At 34.9% G+C, this 18628-nt stretch overlaps 2 protein-coding genes and 1 pseudogene across 2 annotated transcripts; 1 reads left to right on the forward strand and 2 right to left on the reverse strand.

Moving 5' to 3' along the window:
* Positions 1-7085: 7085 nt before the first annotated feature.
* Positions 7086-9705, reverse strand: LOC149896382 (uncharacterized). Its single transcript, XM_090117757.1, has 2 exons — positions 7997-9705; positions 7086-7906 (listed from the first exon to the last, which is right to left on the reverse strand). Exon 1 carries the CDS (start codon positions 9125-9127, stop codon positions 8237-8239), a length of 891 nt encoding a protein of 296 aa, XP_089973883.1. The 5' UTR covers positions 9128-9705; the 3' UTR covers positions 7086-7906; positions 7997-8236.
* A 1109-nt stretch (positions 9706-10814) lies between these two features.
* LOC149896383 (uncharacterized) lies at positions 10815-14244 on the reverse strand (annotated as a pseudogene).
* A 261-nt stretch (positions 14245-14505) lies between these two features.
* LOC149896384 (uncharacterized) lies at positions 14506-15621 on the forward strand. Its single transcript, XM_090117760.1, has 2 exons — positions 14506-14610; positions 14708-15621. The coding sequence occupies exon 2, from the start codon at positions 14714-14716 to the stop codon at positions 14981-14983; it is 270 nt and encodes an 89-aa protein (XP_089973886.1). The 5' UTR covers positions 14506-14610; positions 14708-14713; the 3' UTR covers positions 14984-15621.
* The last annotated feature ends 3007 nt before the right edge of the window (positions 15622-18628 follow it).

Here is an 18628-nt window from a genome sequence, read left to right on the forward strand (position 1 = left end):
GCACTCTCATATTGGGCATTTTTCATAATAACCGTGCATTATGTATACTGCCCAATTTATCACTTGGTCCATAACATATATAATAAAACGCTACAAAATGGTAGTTTCATAACTTAGAATTTAGATTCTGTAGCCAAGGTGTTTTTACAATTTAAATTTAAATAACAATTTTAAATGAAAACGTTTCCACGCAATTTTAATAAGTCCAAGTTTGGAGCAGATTTTGGAGCAAAGTAGGACCAAGTTAGGGTAGTTGTTATCCAAATATGATCTGACACTACGGGAGCACGCACACGTATTAATGTAAAGCAACTTATTTATTTATTTATTTATTTATTTATTTAGGTACATCGACAGATCGCGCATACAACATTCCTTAATAATAAATACAAAGTAAGAATATTCTAATGCTTGACCCTATTATAGATGTACACAGCATTACAAGAAAAATAAAGATAAATGTAGTCAATGAGGATGGTTTATACAACTAAAGTAAATATATTAATTCAATATTAATTCAATATTGTCTTAGTAACATTGTCTTAGTCACGACATCCAAATCGAATGTAATTGGAGTTGAAGTTGTAACAGTGTTGTACAGCCTGTTTAGATTCAGGCATATACGCCTTAAAACGAAAATGTCCGGAAAAAGCGTGGAAAATGCCACTTCAAATTTGCGAAGTAATTAAAGCAGAAAACCAAAAAAGAAAAAGAAAGCTAAAATCTTTCATATTAAATGTATATGGGATATTCATATTTCATACTTAATGTATGGGAGGGTTTAAAGATAATTTTTTTGATATTTCTCGATTTATTTTTAAAAATTTATTACGGCCATTTTACTCATTAGGTTAAGTACTTTCGATGTCAGTTTAAAGTTTTTTTTTATCTGTAATACTTACGGAAAAATCGCCTGTGCACACTTAACGATTACACCCTGTATATATATATATATCGGATTATGTTCAATGATACTTTCAATATTGAAATTTCGTAATGCACTACTTTTAATTAGTGAACATAGGTCATCCATAGTTCTCTTGCACTTACTTATTTGAAAATGCATAGAAGATTTCAAATTCTCAAGGCGTTGAGATTTCCAAGACAGGAATATCGGCTCCCAATTTATATATTGAGCCATGATATGCTATAATATCAATGTACTCCTTGGGCTGAACAATGCATTCTCTCTTTTTTATAACTCGCTCAGTTAGTCCAAAAACTCTATCCGGGGAGATAAAGGAATGAACGGTGACAGGAAATATTATTTGATTTTCATTCACACCCGGATAACGAAGCCCGACTTCATACAACAATTTCATAGTCATGGTTATCAGCATGGCATTTTTATTTTGGTCTCCGCATCCGTCAGCCACCAATCTTACTTTTGTTTTGCCTTCCAAATTTTATGTGTTTAAGGAAGTGCATATTTCGTTAGCGCCTTTCGCAGCTTGTTCTTCGGTCCATACGTATGCATGGACATTTTCGGGGGTTAAAGTAAATTCTTCTGACAGTCGAAAGTAAGTGTTTGAACTTCGGGCACACCCCGGACACTCCATACAAAATTATCGTTTTGACAGTCACACTGTAGAGACTGCAAATGTGTGTGTTAACGCTTTATGGTTCGCACATTTGTGACTAGCGTAAAAAAAAAATTCGCGTTTTTCTGATGAAATACATCCGTAAACAGCAAGATATCTAACCATTTTCTACGAAAAACGATAATCACAAATCCAAAATAATAAAATTACTTTAAGTCAATTTGATTAATGTTGTCAATCTTCGTTGCGTATCGTCCTTGCAGAAAAATCTGGCCCATTTTAATCACGATCGCGCGGGGTGAGGTAAGTTTAATTTTGGCGGGAGGCGGAGAGTGTCCGTTCTGTAGCGTTTAGCTACTATTATGTATTCTGTGCTTCGGGGTTGTCGTCGCGTAAATATTGAAAATAACATTTACCTCTGAGTTTATGAATTATGTTTAATATCGGATTATGTTCAATGATACTTTCAATATTGTAATTTCGTAATGCACTACTTTTAAGTAGTGAACATAATTCATCCATTTGAGATCCAGTGAAATCGGAAGAATTACTAATAGTGTATAACTGATTCCCATCATTGTGAGTTGTATTTAACAAATACGAGCACATCGGGGTACATAAAATGAGTAATCAATCAGTTATCTTTCTTTGAGTATTAATAATTTATTTATTTTAAGGTTTATTAAGGTATTAATAATCTAGATGAGTTCTCACACAACCTAAAAATACAGTGTCGGGAGGTAGAAGCAGCACCCTTATACAGGGTGTAATCGTTAAGTGTGCACAGGCGATTATTCCGTAAATATTACAGATATCAAAAATCTTTAAACTGATATCGAAATTACTTTACCTAATGAGTAAAATCATAATAATAATCTTTTTAAAAATAAAACGAGAAACAGCCAAAAAAACTACATAAAACACTCCCATACATTTAGTATGAGATATTATATTGGGCAGCTCTTATTTACTATCAAAGATTTCTTTTTCGGATTTGGCTCATATTTTGATCGATGGAGTTCCAGTTCCTTATAGTACTTCGGTTAAAAACCTTGGTATTCATATTGATCAAACCCTATCTTGGACCGAACACATCAAAGAAATAAGTCGTAAAGTTTTTGGCGTTACTTCATCTTTACGTCGACTGCGCAACTTTTTACCCGTTCCTACGAAGATTGTGCTGGCGCAGTCTTTGTTGCTTTCTATCCTTGATTATGGTGATGCATGCTTTCCAGACCTTAATGAGGAGCTACTTAACAAATTAGATCGACTTCAAAATTTTGCTATTAGATTCATCTTTGGCTTGCGCAAATATGATCATATATCAGAATTTCGCTCAAAACTCAACTGGCTGCCGATCCGACTTCGCCGGAATACTCACATCCTTTCCCTCCTATACACTATCCTCTTTGATCCTAGATCCCCATCCTACCTCAAAAATAGATTCGTGTTCTTGGGTTCTTCTCATGAACTCGATTTACGCTCCATAGATAACCTTACGCTTCGCATGCCCGCTCACAAAACTCGTTTCTACGATGCTTCCTTTACCGTGCAAGCTGTAAGGCTGTGGAACTCGCTCCCTATCAATATCAGGAAAGCTCAAACTATCAGCTCCTTCAAGTTTCTGGTCAAACAACATTTCCTTCACAACTTGTAACATTTAGATATTTTATCCTTTCTAATATGTCTTATTCTCATATTGTTCTTCTCTTTCCATTATGTATATTGTATATAATATTATATTTGTATTTATGTATATATTCTTGTATTCTTAAATACTTTTTTGCACGTTTTATAATACTCCGCTATGCTCCTTCTACTTTCCAACTGTTTTTTCTTCAAACTTTTCCTATATCCTAAGGTTGCCTGGAAGATATCGCTTCTTAGCGATAAGGCCGCCTATATTGTACCGCATCTCATTACTCTAAGTGTATTACTTTTCTTTGTTTGTTATGTGTGTGCAATAAAGTGTTTATTATTATTATTATGTGTATCTTATTATTATGAGATAGTTGAAAGGTTTTAGTACATATTTATTTTATCCTTATCATTTTATAATTATGTATTACGTATAATGTGATATTATTGAATTTTAAGTAGATACATATTAATTATCTTAACACTTTGAACTGGCTGAAAAGCAACATACTAAAGAAAACAAAAATAATTCATTCTAAATTCAAATTCTTTATCGCGGTTTGTCGTTCCCACCAGTTTATTTAGTTTTTTTTTTATTCAAATTGCATTAATAATAATTGTTATAATTATTGTTATATTGTTATTAATATAATTGCATTAATATTAATTGCATCTATTAATTGAAAAATGGCACATTCCAATACACAAAATAGGGACATGTTAAAAATGTACTACTTAAATGATTGTAACAGTAGGGCGGCCGTTATTGCATACAGAAGAGAGTACCCAGATAGAGAAGTTCCTTCTGGTACGTATTTACGTAAGCTGGATAATAATTTGAAAAATTATGGATCCTTTACCAGAAAAAGAGATTCGAGAACAAGAGCTCCTGAATTTAATAATGACTTAGATGACAATATTCTTGACTACGTAATTCCCATTCAATTTCCCAAGAGCCGAAATTATCCCCTTTGTTTTTATTAAATTCAGGCTGTCCCCTTGTAACTGCAAGTTAATATCATTAAATTTTTTAAACAAATCTGTCAAATACGCAATGTGCTTTTTAATTTGATCAAGTTTTCTTTTAAATCTTGATCTCTACTTTCTAAGAATTCTAATATGGAATCGAAAACAGAGTAAAATCTCGTTAAGCATGCACCTTTCGACAACCAGCGTACTTCAGTATGTAAGAGCAGTCGTTGGAAGTCTTCATCATTTTCGTTGCACAATTGAGCAAATAAACGCGTATTCAATGCATTGCTTCTGATTTTGTTGACAGCTTTTATTACAAAATGAAGAGATTGGTTCAACCTGTCACTTAAATGTTTTGCCACAAGATGTTGTCGGTGGATTACGCAATGAATAGCTGTAAGTCCTGGTATAATTCTTTTGAGATAACTTATAAACCCACGATATCGCCCGACCATTGCAGGAGCTCCGTCTGTTGCCACTGAAATAATGTTTAATGTTTTTAATGTTTTTCTGTAAAAAAATAACTCAGGACATTAAATATTGATTCGCCTTTAGGGTCAGTCTCCAAAGTTCTGGCAAATAGTAATTCTTCGTGAATTTCTTCCTCCATAACTGTACGATTACCTAATCGTACAGACAATACATGTTCCCGGAATGCAATGCGTCGATGTTACATATTTTATTATATTGTATTAATTATTATTTTTTACCACACAATTAGTTAGTTCGCCATCGGATTCCGCACCGGGCGGAGTGGAGCTCCGCCCGGTGCGTCATAAAACCCCATCCCAATCTCATCCCATTAAAGTTAAAAATAAATATATCTCAGATCTCAATCTTATATCTCATATTTTATCCCATTGCATTGGTCCTTCACATCTCGGCGCGGCGTAAGCGTAACTTGAAGCTAGCCACGTAAGGTTTTGTTATTTTATCTCTTATTTTCAAACATGTCGATGGAGGATATTTTAGCTACCCAAGAGCAATTAATAGATGCATTGGATAAGCTACACATAAACTTTAAAAAGGATGGAGCGGAGCGAAAGACTCCCGATTATATACGACGAAGACTAGAAACGCTAGAACAATATTTTGTAGACTTCCACAACAACCATATGATACTTCTATCTTTTAACGATCACTCTCATGAGTATTTTGCATTCAATAGATATGATCAAATTAAGAAAAAATACAATAACATAAAGACAGCCTTGCAAAATTATAAATCTTTAGAAAACCCTGAATTACAACCTCCTACCTTTCAAACCCCGTCAACCTCTCATGAATATCAAGAAAAACCTCCCAACAATATCTCTAATATGAATAAAACGGAAGAGCTTATGAAAAACCAACAACTAATTTTAAGGCTTTTTTGCGAACAAACACTTTTTTTGTTTCAAACATAAATCTTGATCTTATATCGGAAAAGTGGGAATTTGAGGATATCCTAAAGTCCTTGCAATTCCGCTGGTCGGCAATTGATACCTTGCATTGGGAATTAGAAAACGAATTGAGCGGAACGAACGCAGAATATGAAGAACAATTTACTAATTATGAAAAACATTACTATAAGTTAAAAACAGATATTAATAAAAAGATGTATTCTCTATCTCATATAGAAAAATCAACCCCAAAAGTAGAGCTGCTTACATTCGAAGGAAGTTACATGCAATGGGTTTCGTTTAAAGATCTATTTACGGAAACTATTCACAATAATCCGTCACTATCTAATGCACAAAAGTTACAGTTTCTTAAGAGTAAAGTTAAGGGCGAGCCTGAAAAAATGATACAACATCTCCAAATCAGCTCCGACAATTATCTCATATCTTGGAATATTCTCAGTCATCGTTATGATAATAAACGATTAATCTTTACATCTCATCTTAATAATCTCTTAAATATCCCTAATATTCAATATCAGTCGTATCAACATATTAAACGGATTCATGATGTAACATATGAGAGCATTAATGCAATTGAAAACCTTGGAATTAACGTATCATCTTCGGACCCTTTTCTTGTTTGTATATTATCTCAGAAGTTAGACCCAGAGACATACAATGATTATATGCAATCCTTACAGTATTTAGAAACCAAGTTTATGACGCTAGAGACCTCACGAAAAAAGCATGAAAGCTACACTACAAAAGCATTTAATCAACCATCAAATGGAGTTTCCATTAAATTAATGGAATTCTTTTTAATACGTCAAATGGAGATTTGTGCAAAACAGTTTTTAAAACCTCTTCAACAGCGGGTAAAATTAATTGTTCTCCGATAGTGTGCGGTTTTCCAGATTTTGCTATAAGTAATGAGATATTGTAAGATATCCGCAAGCCATCATCGTTACTTTGAGATGTTGAAGCAAACATACTGTGCATAGTGGGTCTCTTTTCATATTTTTCCTTCAATGTTTGAAAATATTTAAAATCTTTACCTATTTTATCAGTATGACAACTTTTTAGATGATCTTCGAGCTTTGATGGTTTCATAGAGTCATTGCTCAAAACTTTGTTGCATAATAGGCACATGGGCAATTGTTTGTCTGCCTCTGATGGAACAAAACCATATTTCAAATAATCGACACTATATTGTCGACATTTTTTCTTTGCTGTAGCCATGTTTCGTGTCAGTTACCTTACCTGTAAAAAGAAATGTTTTAGTAACCCAGTTTTTTTCTAGTATAGGTATCACACCGCAGCCTTTGTCAGCACGCAGAAATAGAATTACGGCTTGTAAAGGGACCAACTAATAAACCGCTAAGACAAATACAACCCGTCCGATTAGGGCCCTTCCGGCCTCCTCCACTCAAGCGACAGCTCAAGCCGAGGTTCGTGGTCCCCGTCAAGGGGGGACGCCCTTGTGCATGTCGCTACCAGGGTGAACCTTCAGTTCACCCCCGCGTCCGCGTTAAAATGTAGAAGCCCTTCTGGCTAACATTGAGAGACACCACACAAAAAAAAAAAAAGACAAATACAGACGTTTTCACAAAACGGTATCAATTTTAAAGTACATAATTTACCACTGATATTTAATAGTACAAATAAAAATTGGTGTACTCAGACAAATTTGTATTGTAGCTACAGGATGAACAGATTGGAAACCAAAACCGAAGGTTAGAGAGTATTACGGCAATCACCACCACCGCGACGCGGCCCCGCCGAAGACAATGGACACTCTTGGTTCCAATATTGAACCGGAGGGACGTAGTTAAAGAGATAATTTAAATGTAATTTTTTTTATTACAATAAATTATTATTAAGTAAATTTGTTTTTTTTTTTGCGCCTTCGCGGGTCGGTCAATATAATTAACGTGTGTATCTGTTAATACTTTCGAAAATACACATTCTTTTATTTTTTTATTATTTTTTTTTTATAAAAAATAATAAACAATCGAGTTTTCATCTACATTATCATTACATACACATTTTCATATGGGATTATGATAATGATATATATTCAAATTATATTACATATATAGGTATGTGTATATACATAATATGTATTACCCATCTAAAAGTAATATGTTTATTATATACTAGCTGCGCTCCGCGGTTTCACCCGCGTGGCTCCACTCCTTTTGGTCTAAGTGTTATCGTACAATATAGCCTACTATAGCCTTCCTCGATCAATGGGCTATCTAACACTGAAAGAATTTTTTAAATCGGAATCAAAGTAGTTCCTGCGAATATCCCTTCCCACCTCACCTTCACCCCGTCCCGCACTACGCCTCCTCATTGTATTAAACAGTATACCTAGTTGAATTTATATTTTTGGTTTTATGGCATTCAAATGCTTTATAAATATAAATTTATAAAGAATAGAAAAAATAATAAAAAGTATACCTAGTATTTTCTGTAAATTGACACTTTTAAAAATTCGTTTTCTTTTGAATGGAATATCGCGGACTTTCTTGTAGATATTGGTCCATTCTATAATACCGTAGAACATTTATTAAATCTATTTTCAAAACATTCCGCAGCGCACGCGATGACAGAATTTTTATTAAGGATGCATTAATCTTTAGTTTATCGTCGAAATGTATTAACGTCTATCTTTATACATCGGACGATGAGCAGTTTGGTCTACTCTTGGTTTGCCAGGATGGCATTCATGACACGTCTTGGTGTTATCTCACCCCGTATATAGGAGGTGGAATACGTGCCACTGAATCTAGAGGCTTGAACTTGGCTGCCACGGTAGTTGCAAAACCCGAAGGCTGAGCCTAGCTTCTGGTCGTACTCGGGGATATCAGTCATTGCGAACCAATCGATGGCGCGTGATACGTCCCAGCCTGGGGTTTGGACTATTTGCGCTAAAGATCCAGAACCGTGAGAAAGATCGGTGGTGACGTTAAATCCACGGCGAGAAGCTATAGACTGTACGATCTTTACAAACATTCTGTATTCTTGGTCAGTCCATTTGATTTTAAAATTCTGATGATCCGGTTCGGTCCAGAAGTTGAATGATGCTCTAGTTAGTCTAACCATCCTAGGCGCCGCTGCTGGTGGAACAGCTGGCCCACAGAATTCTTCCCACTCAATCCCGGGGAGATCGTCTAACGCTTGGGCTATTGTGTGAACTTCATTGTTTGCGCACACACCTTCACGTAGGATACGTAGTAGGGGCAATAGATTGCGTGGTGCATAGGTTATTGCACCTGATACGTTCGCAAATTCGCCTTGAATTTCGGCCAAGACAGGTGTTATCACTTGTTTACGATCAGCAGTATTTCCAATACACTCTAAGTAAATAGCAAGTGGATATGGAAGATGTTCAGCCATGTTGTTAAAATCATGGAGTTCTTCGGTCGTATACAATTTCCTGGACGGTAGATCTTCATCCGGTTTGTCTTGATGCGCACGTTGAGCGTAACATAGCTTTACTTCAGCTAGTATCTGCATCCCTTTCTTAAACGTATTTTTATTCTCCAAAGTGTTCAAAGCACTAAAGGGTCGAGTTCCTATTGCCTCCATTGTGTCCCATACCCTATCTACATAAGATGGCAATGTGTGGTGACAGGCACTATTGCTGGGTGGACTTCACTAGCAAGAGGAATGGAAGAGACGGCGGTTGGGTCTTTGATCTTGAGTCTAGCAAATATTCCCGCTTGGATAGCTGCATCGGTCTCCAGGTTCTTCTTTCTTCTGAAAGCCTCGGTGCGACGCTGCTGTGCTCCTTTTCCGGTCTTGTGTTTGCTCTTCTTGACATCAACCCCACCTTCGTCGGTATTATTGGTTTCTGAAACAGAGTTCATACTGAATGATCTTAGCGCTGTGCTGCGCTTGCCACAGGTCACTTCAGCTCCGCGTAATAAATAAATTAAAAATATAAAGTACAAAAAAGACAACAGTTTTTATGGTGAATCTTGATTTATATTGTGTGACTTACGTGCATAAGTGTTTGCAAAACACCAGTGCTCTAAAAAATAATAGTTATATCATTGAAATATGTGCTGTGAATAAGTGACAAAAACTAATATCTTTAATAAAAGTTACACTAAAAATTTAATTAAAACTATATAGTAACAAGAACTTATACCCCAGAAGCTAAAATATAATAAGTGTAATCAAAACTTAAATCACGCGTATGTACAATTCCTTTGTTCAAATATCCGTTGACAATCATAAAATATCAAGTACAGTGAATCAACAGTTAACGCATTGTGATTGGCTAATTACAGCAACGGTTCATTAACCCGTTTCTAACATCAGCTGTTCTATAGTAAACCTTTAACTAGTGACGCGGAGTCTCACAGGCGTCGCGTGTTTTACAAATTCTCATGGTACGTTTACACGCTTGCCAAGCCTTGGCAAACTGCAAACAGTCCCAAGCCTCCACAAATCTCGTTTGGCGTTTGAAAGGCGTTTATACGCTTGTGTATGCGTCAGTCTGCAATATACATCCAAGCATGGCGGACACCGAACTTGTGACGGCTATTGCTTTTGGTTTAACGTACTTTTATTTGAAATGTAAGCAAAGTGAAATAAAAAAAAGGAGAGCTCGACGACAGCGAAGATGGTGGATGAAAAAGATTCATCATAATCGTACCAGGTATCTACCTATTTTGATTTAACCATTATCTGTTGCAGTTGAGTTATGCCACAATACTTACGATATATTTTATTTGTTACAGACAATTTATAGAAGAGAAATTTAATGAACTTTTATATGAACCATCTGGAGAGTTTGATAACTTCTGCCGAATGAGCTATTCTGATTTTGAGTTTTTACTGCAAAAAATTTCACCAATGATATCCAAGCATGATACAGACTTCAGAGAAGCTATACCAGCCAAATTTCGTCTTGCCATTACGCTACGATTTTTAGCATCTGGTGATTCTTACAAAAGCCTTCACTACTTATTTAAAGTATCTGTCTCTATGATATCAATAATCATTCGTGAAGTTTGCCGAGCTCTTAATGAAATTCTAAAGGATCTAGTTAAGGTAGGAATAAAACAAAACATTATGTTATACATTTATTTATATTTTAATAGAATCATAGGAAATCTGTTCTAAGAATGTATGTTAGCCGAATGCTTTATTGTTTAATTATTTATTAATTTAAATAAGAATTATGTCGACGAATCAAAATCTTCGAAAGCATTCAGCATAGCCATGTTTATAATGTTGGTTTCACGTGAGGCTGGGTTGATGATTTGGTCCGATATGATACGAATAGATGACGAGGGTGCTGTTGATGTAGACGGAGCTCGAGCTATTGGAGTTGGTATATGTTTTGCCATGTCTGGCGCTGAATAAGAAGTTTGTGTGTTTGGAGAGGGAAAAAAACTTTGGTTGTTAAGAATAGGTTCAGAATAAGCAGGAGATGGTGTTGAATACGCACCAGCCATTGACGATGGTCGAGAATAATATATATGACGCTCATTTGATTTTTGACTGATTCTGTTAATAAACAACCCATCTATTTGGTACATCATAATTTTTCTTTCATCAGTTGACAGTTCACGTAGCTTTATAGCCAATAATTTTGCGTATAGATCGCAATCATCGTCTTTGTGAGCAGGTATATTTTCATTCTGCCTTTGACCCAAAACATTTGTTAATTGTCCAAAAGCCACGGCCATTTGCTTTTCAGCCGTTTCAGAAGCAGGGCGACGACGTTTATTAGTAACAGCTTGTATGGATGGTGGTCTGGATGGTGATCTAGATGGTGGTCTGGATGGTGTGGTAACCGTACTTGTACGGTCTCTTATCAGAGGGTCATCCTCTGTCTGATCTGTATCTTCTTCTATTTGTTGTGATTGCTGCAAAAAAAATAATATACTTAAACTTACACTTGAAAGAAAGAAAGAAAGAAAATACATTTATTTTAATGTCTTGCCACACAGGAAAAAACAGAGAATAGTAAAAATACAATAAAGTTTGGAGTGCGAAGAAAACAGAAAATTATATTCAATACTGATTTTAACATTAACACATAGGGTCTGTGCAGCATCAAACATTAAAAAAGGGAACCACTCGGTGATATTCTGTGATGCAGAGGCATCGCAGCACCGGTTTTCAGTGGGCCCTCCTCGACAGTCAAAGGAACAGTGTAAATTTTTAAATAATATATTTATATAGTTAAGAGAAAGCGATAGGTATACATAAATAATTAATATATTAAAAAAAGAAAAACATATTACATAAATATACAATATACATAATTACATTATAATTTGTATGTTATAGAATTATAGAAACTTTACTACATATATATTGACTAGGTTGTAAGGGGAGCAAACAATGTGAAACATTTAGTTACGATGCAACTAAAGCTGGCCTACCTGCCTTATGATTAGATAATTTTTATATTTATTTTTAAAATTAGTCACAGATTGAATGTTACGATAAGGAGGAGGCAGGTTATTCCAACATTTAGTTGCATTGTACTTAAAACTGCCTCTGAATGCGTTTGTATGAAATTTTTGAAAATACATTATATACGGAGTTGCCCTAGTATTATACCTGCTGTTTATATTACGCCCCCAAGTTATTTTATTATGGAGATACTCAGGTTTAGTAGACTTTACTATTCCAAATAGTAAGGTGGCAAAATGCATGTGCCTTCGATTTTCCATATTTAATATTTTGGCTTTATTAAGATAAGGTGATATATGATGCCTAGAAGGTATGTTCCAGCAAAATCGAGCACATGCATTTTGAACCCGCTGAATAGCATTTTTAGTTCTTTTAAGTAAACGAGGGCCGTATACAGTATCTTCATTTACTTTCTTTTTACAGATGCCCACCACAGCAGAAGGATGGCTTAATATAGAAGAAGGATTCAGGACTAAATTTCCACATTGCATAGGTGCATTGGATGGCAAGCATGTAGTCATTGAAAGCCCAACGCATAGTGGAACAGAGTATTTCAATTATAAGAAAACTTTTAGCATTGTCCTTTTGGCTTTAGTGGATAGCAAATACAAATTTGTATTCGCAGACATCGGGAGTCAAGGAAGAATAAGTGACGGCGGCGTCTTTAATAATTGTTTACTATGGAAAAGAATAATTAGAAACGAGATAAATTTTCCACCACCATGTCCACTTTCAGGATCGAATATTAATATTCCATACGTGTTTTTAGCTGACGGTGCTTTTGCATTGAGTCAACACGTAATGAAACCCTACCCTGGAAACCATGAAGTAGACTCACCAAAAAGGTTATTTAACCAAAATTTATCTAGATCCAGAGTTGTAGTTGAAAATACGTTTGGAATTTTAACCTCAGTTTTCAGAATATTCAGACGCCCTATCAATTTAGAACCACAAACTGTAACGGAATTTACGATGACTTGTGTATTACTACATAACTTTTTGAGAACAAGTAAAAGTTCTTCAAATCGATATACTCCTCAGAGTTCGTTTGACGTATATGACAGTAGTGGAAATATGGTTACCCCAGGTTCATGGCGTAGAGATAACGACGAATATAGTGCATTGCAAAATTTACCACAAATACCACGAAGATCTCCGGTGAACGCCAGAGAAGTCAGGGAAGAATTTACTTCATATTTTAATAGGATTGGATAAGTTGATAAAAATGTATAAATAAATGTAGGTATAATAACCAACCGGTGTTTTTTTTTTTTATTTAGAACTAGCTTCCGCCCGCGACTCCGTCCGCGCGGAAAAATTAAGATTTATTTTTTTCTACGTATTTTTTCGGGATAAAAAGTATCCTATTTTATGCCCAGGATAATAAGGTATAATTATACCAAGTTTCATCGAAATCGAACCGTTAGTTTTCACGTGATGCCTTCACATACAGACAGACAGACAGACAGACAAAAAATTTTTTAATCACATATTTGGGTTTGGTATCGATCCAGTAACACCCCCTGCTATTTATTTTTTCAATATTTTCAATGTACAGAATTGACCCTTCTACAGATTTATTATATGTTTTAGGGCTGATTTTTCAATCGTTGGTTAAAACTTATTCGTCCAATAACGCATTAAACTACCATTTCAAAAATGTATTCTTATTGTCCGTATTTGACAGTTTACAGGTGGCATTTTAAAATGTTACGATAATACTTTATTGGACGGATAAATTTTAAACCAAGGATTGAAAAGTCGGCCCTTAGAATAAATAAATTTATTTACTTACTGTTTCGGTGTTTATCCCTTCATTGCAAGTATATACTGGTAGTAAAAATGACTCCATGATTTCGTAAGCATACCAAGTTGGATTGTATATTTCTTCGGCACCTAAAATAAAATAAAAACATCGAAAATTAGAGCGAGATAGTATGGAATAATCGAGAAACTAACCAACGCTTTTAAACAGTTACACCTTGCAGACTATCAAAATAATTATAAATGTATCGTAGGAACATACCTGCGCCAGAACGCATAGATTCACGTTTTTTTTTCAAGTGTTTGCGAAAAGTAGTCATCAATATCTCTTTTTTATTTTTTATTTCCTTTACTGGCCTTCCAGTAAGTTTAGAAAGACGAATCCATGCATCTGCTTGTTTCTTCTTATCTTTATGATTTGCATCTTTCGAATTCCAGATGCATGGTTCCAGTTGGTAATGTTCTAGAAACGAAAGACTCTCCTCATTCGACCAGCAACTCATTTTTTTATTTATTTTTTGTAAAATCAAGCAAGCGTGCACTCATCGCGAGATCACGATGGCTACTAAACGCGGACCAACATGTAAATGCATCGCAAGCGCTTGCCGCAAACGCCCTTTGATCTGCGTAAAAAAACCGACACTCGACTGGATCGGAAGCAAGCAGGCACAAGCCCACGCAAGCCAAGCCAAACGCCCTTTTTACATGCTTGCGATTGTCGATCCTTGCTAAGGCTTGGCAAGCGTGTAAACGTACCATCAGAATTGGTCACTTCCCCCTGCCTGCCGCGACCCCGCTTCTCAGTAGCCTCTGTATTAGTGCTAAAACGATCGGGGAACGAGGCGGACTTGTCGTCGGTTGTAAAACACGTGAGTAAAAACACTTACAAAATCTAAAGGAGTCTGTCAGGCTAAATGTCCCTAGTTGTCATACAAATGTTTTTTAAACCATTTTTTTGTTTTTCAGTGCAAAATGGCGGAAAATCAGAGGAAACGTAAATTGTCTGCCACAAATTCACAAACAAGACAAGTCCTGCGGTTAAACAGTCCATCGTTTGAAGAGGAGTTCAATGCCCTCATGCTAGCTTCAGACCAATCAGACGGCGAAGGTGATTGCGATGATAAACGTGAAATTCCGAGCCAATTTCAACCACAAAAAAATAGAGAAATTCAGTCTGTTTTGTTTGGTTTCACGAAAGAAAAGACCCTGTGCTCGTACGTACCCAAAAAAATAGAGCTGTGATATTTGTGTCTTCAATGCATCACAACAACGAAGTTGATGAGGATACTAAAAAGCCTGAAATTATTCTTTATTACAATGCAACCAAAGGTGGTGTAGACGAAGCTGATAAAAAGTGCTCCAATTATTCCAGCAGCTGCCGAACGAGAAGGTGGTGGAACGTTTTATTCTACCGCATTATTGATTATTACCAAGGGAGTTACGACTAGTGATAAAGCGAGTTCTGGGGGATGAGATGATCGAAGAAGGTGACCAAAGTCATGAGCCAAGTCAGGGTAAACGAAGAGCATGTAGGGTTTGTCCACCTAAACTACACAGAATGACAATTTACACGTGTGTCGGGTGTTCTAATCCCGTTTGCTTGCAATGTTCTCGCCCCCTATGCAAAAATTGCCAGTGATTTATATAAAGTTGAGCGGTTGTCAAATTTTTTATATTTTTGTTTTCAGAAGTGCTGTTTTGTTCTTTCGTTTCTTTATTGATTAGATTTTAAGTAAAAAATGTTAAATTTCAAATGTTACTTGTGTTTTGTCAATTAAAAGGCTAAAATGGAGATCTCAAGTCAATTAAGGCTGAATAGTACTAGATAGAGTTAATGACTGTTTTTTCTTTAATTTTATAATAAAAGCTGATTGTATTTAGTTTTGTGTCTTTTATTACATACCGATGGTTAAATATCAACACAATTTTGATACGTACATATTACATTTTATGCCTAAAATTTACTTTGAAAGTAGTAGTCTGTCAGACGTCATGTCCCGTATATTGTTATACATTTTTCACGTCACTGGTTAAAGGTAAACAAAACGTTACACTATTTCGAAGCTTCAATTAACAGCGCCGATAGCACCGAGCCGACGGAACCAAGTTCGATCCCGCACCATCCAGCATATTATTTTTAAATTTATTTCTTGAAGATTTTAAAAAATAGTCATCCATTGAAATTATAAATTTGCATCTACGAAATATGGCTTCAAATAATATTTATTGTAAAACATGCAATAAGTTGACCGACATGTTTGAGTTGTTACAAACTTTTCGACTTGGATTGTGCTTCAATTTCTGTAAAAAAGTTCTATTTAATGACTTCAGAAGACAAGCAAAACTGGAAATGTAAAATATGCATAGAAACAAACTCATCAAATATAGATAATACAACGCCAAAAATAAATCCTTGTATGAACGTAACTATCAGAAGGAAGATGCCAGCAATCGAAAATGAATTATTACCTGATTTAGACAATTCTTTTGTATCTTTAGAATCCGAGCCTGGAGCCGGTTTGATGGATTGTTCAACTGTACCAATAAGCGAATTTAACGAACTTAAACAACAATTTATTGAAATAAAAACTAAACTCGATTTGGCACTCATAGAAATAAAAGAACTTAAAGCAAAAGTACAAACAAATAAGCATATACAAGCAGCTACTACATCATCTATATCCTCAAATTCTAATAAAAGTGGTACAAAAACTATACAAAATTATAAATCACCTTCAAACACGTTAAACATAAATTCTCAATCCAGTACTAATATTATTTATCCACAAGAAAGAGTGTGCAACACAGTGACGGAGAAAAAGAAAATACATATATTTGGAACGCAGCGATGTATGATTTTTTCATCTTGGAACGTAGTACTACCAAAAATCAGACCGATTGCTGTGATTGTCCAGACTTTTATCGCAAGTACAGCTGCTAGCATCTAACAGGGCTTGCAATCAGACTGAAATACGTGACGCCACCATTAGAGGCAAAGTCACAACCACTTGGATTAAAACGAAAGCGTGGAAGGCCAACTAAAGCGCGAGCTGCGTTACTTATCCAATAATGGTTTTTGTTTACCTACCTACATTCTTTTCATAATATGTTTCTATTATTTACTATAAGTAAATAGCCATTTATTCAATAAACAATTGATTTTTCAAAAATAAAGTCTTTTATTTTGTCTCTCCCCAATAGCTTCTGATAATATTAGTGGCAAATATACCGACTGTTTGATGATATTAATTTTAGCAAAATTTTGACGATCAATTAATATGGGATGAGTTACATTTTAAACGCACTGTTTTAAAAAGTTAGAAGCTTAATAAACATAATTTTCGATGTCATTGTAGTATTTTAGAAGTTGCAAAAAGAAAAAGATACTTTAGGAATGTATTTAACAATTTTTATAATTTAGGATTTGGTTCACCACGAACCGATGTGTGTTCAACATGTTTCCAATACGATGAATTATTAAAAACGTACGGAAAAAAGTGAAATAAAGATTACATGTCATAAAATTAGTGACATATGCGATGTTTTTGAACTACCGATTAAATCATCGTATTTGAACATATTGTAAGCCATATTACCTACTACCAAGCGGACAGAGACCATAGTTAATTCCAAAGATATATATACAAAACGAGTATGTACTGATCACAAAAATAACTTATACTTCGTACCCCTTTTACATACAGTTTAAAAGAGAAATAAAAAACCTTGTCATTGAGAAAATGTATTTTTATTTATTGAAAAACCCGTATAGGCACTTCAAACATAATAGAAATATCCATCCATCAGCGGATATTTTAGATAATTAAAAATAGTCAAAGAGTTACTTATTTACTAGATACACAAGAAAAACAGTTACATAATGGACAATGCCCACCTTCCATACATTTGAAATCTGATAAAGAAAGTTTATGTATAGACCGCAAGTATAGCAGGAATACTGCGTGCTTGATTAGGGAATAATTCCCTGTTTTCACCTTTACCAGTTAAACGCCAGGAATTTTAAAAAATACGAATTACTACTTTGTAGGTTAGGAATTGTCGCGGGCAAATTATCAACACAAATAGCTATGGAAATATGTAGGCAGTACATATGTACCAAGTAGGTATTTAAAAGTTAATTAATTATATCATTCTACCTATTAATTACAGAGAGCTTTCACTCAGGCAAAATGTACCTATGCTGGTAGTGCCAATGAGTATGTAGGTTAGGTAATCACTACATTTTGTAAAGAACCTACCTACTTTTAGTAAAAATATATTTTTATGAGTAATCACTAAAAGGATTGCAATACTTTATTCTGAACTACCGTAAAACGGGGTGAATAGAATTCACGGGGTGAATAGAAATATTCTTGGGAAAAAGTCTAAAAGCCTGATATTTGAGAACTACTTCAAAAATCGCAATAGTGTTTTTAGTTTTTACAATGGCAACATTTTTTTGTTGGTCTGACAACATTTGAATAGTATGAAGTTAGCAATTTATGTCAATAAGTGAGTTCAAAGTGCAACGGTTGTATGTATGTCTTTTGTGCTCTTATTAACTTCTCTCTAGTTATTATTTAAATTGTGTTTTTGATTGTGAAATAACTTTATTCAACGGTGAAGTGTATCCAGAATAAATTGAAAAGGTAAGTTTTACTGATTAGTTTGATTTTTATTGGTAAATTAGTAAAATAATTGCACCCATAAATATTTATGATTAAGAGGTGAATAGAGACGACTGAGGGGTGAATAGAAACGCCATATGAGGTGAATAGAAACGGCAAAGGGGTAAATAGGAACGAGAAAGGGTTTAATAGAAACGCGAAAGGGGTTTTTAGAAACGCTTTTGATAGGGTTGGCACTTTATGCAGGTTGTTGAGTTTT

Source organism: Colias eurytheme, chromosome 29 (assembly GCF_061535395.1).
Source record: "Colias eurytheme isolate Ceu_HAF_F1 chromosome 29, ilColEury1 Martin Lab GWU primary, whole genome shotgun sequence".
Classification (NCBI taxonomy): domain Eukaryota; kingdom Metazoa; phylum Arthropoda; class Insecta; order Lepidoptera; family Pieridae; genus Colias; species Colias eurytheme.

Bases quoted from the DNA above. Each gene is read 5' to 3' on its own strand.
- LOC149896382 (XM_090117757.1), bottom strand. From the start codon at position 9,127: ATGGAGGCAATAGGAACTCGACCCTTTAGTGCTTTGAACACTTTGGAG.
- LOC149896384 (XM_090117760.1), top strand. From the start codon at position 14,714: ATGGCGGAAAATCAGAGGAAACGTAAATTGTCTGCCACAAATTCACAA.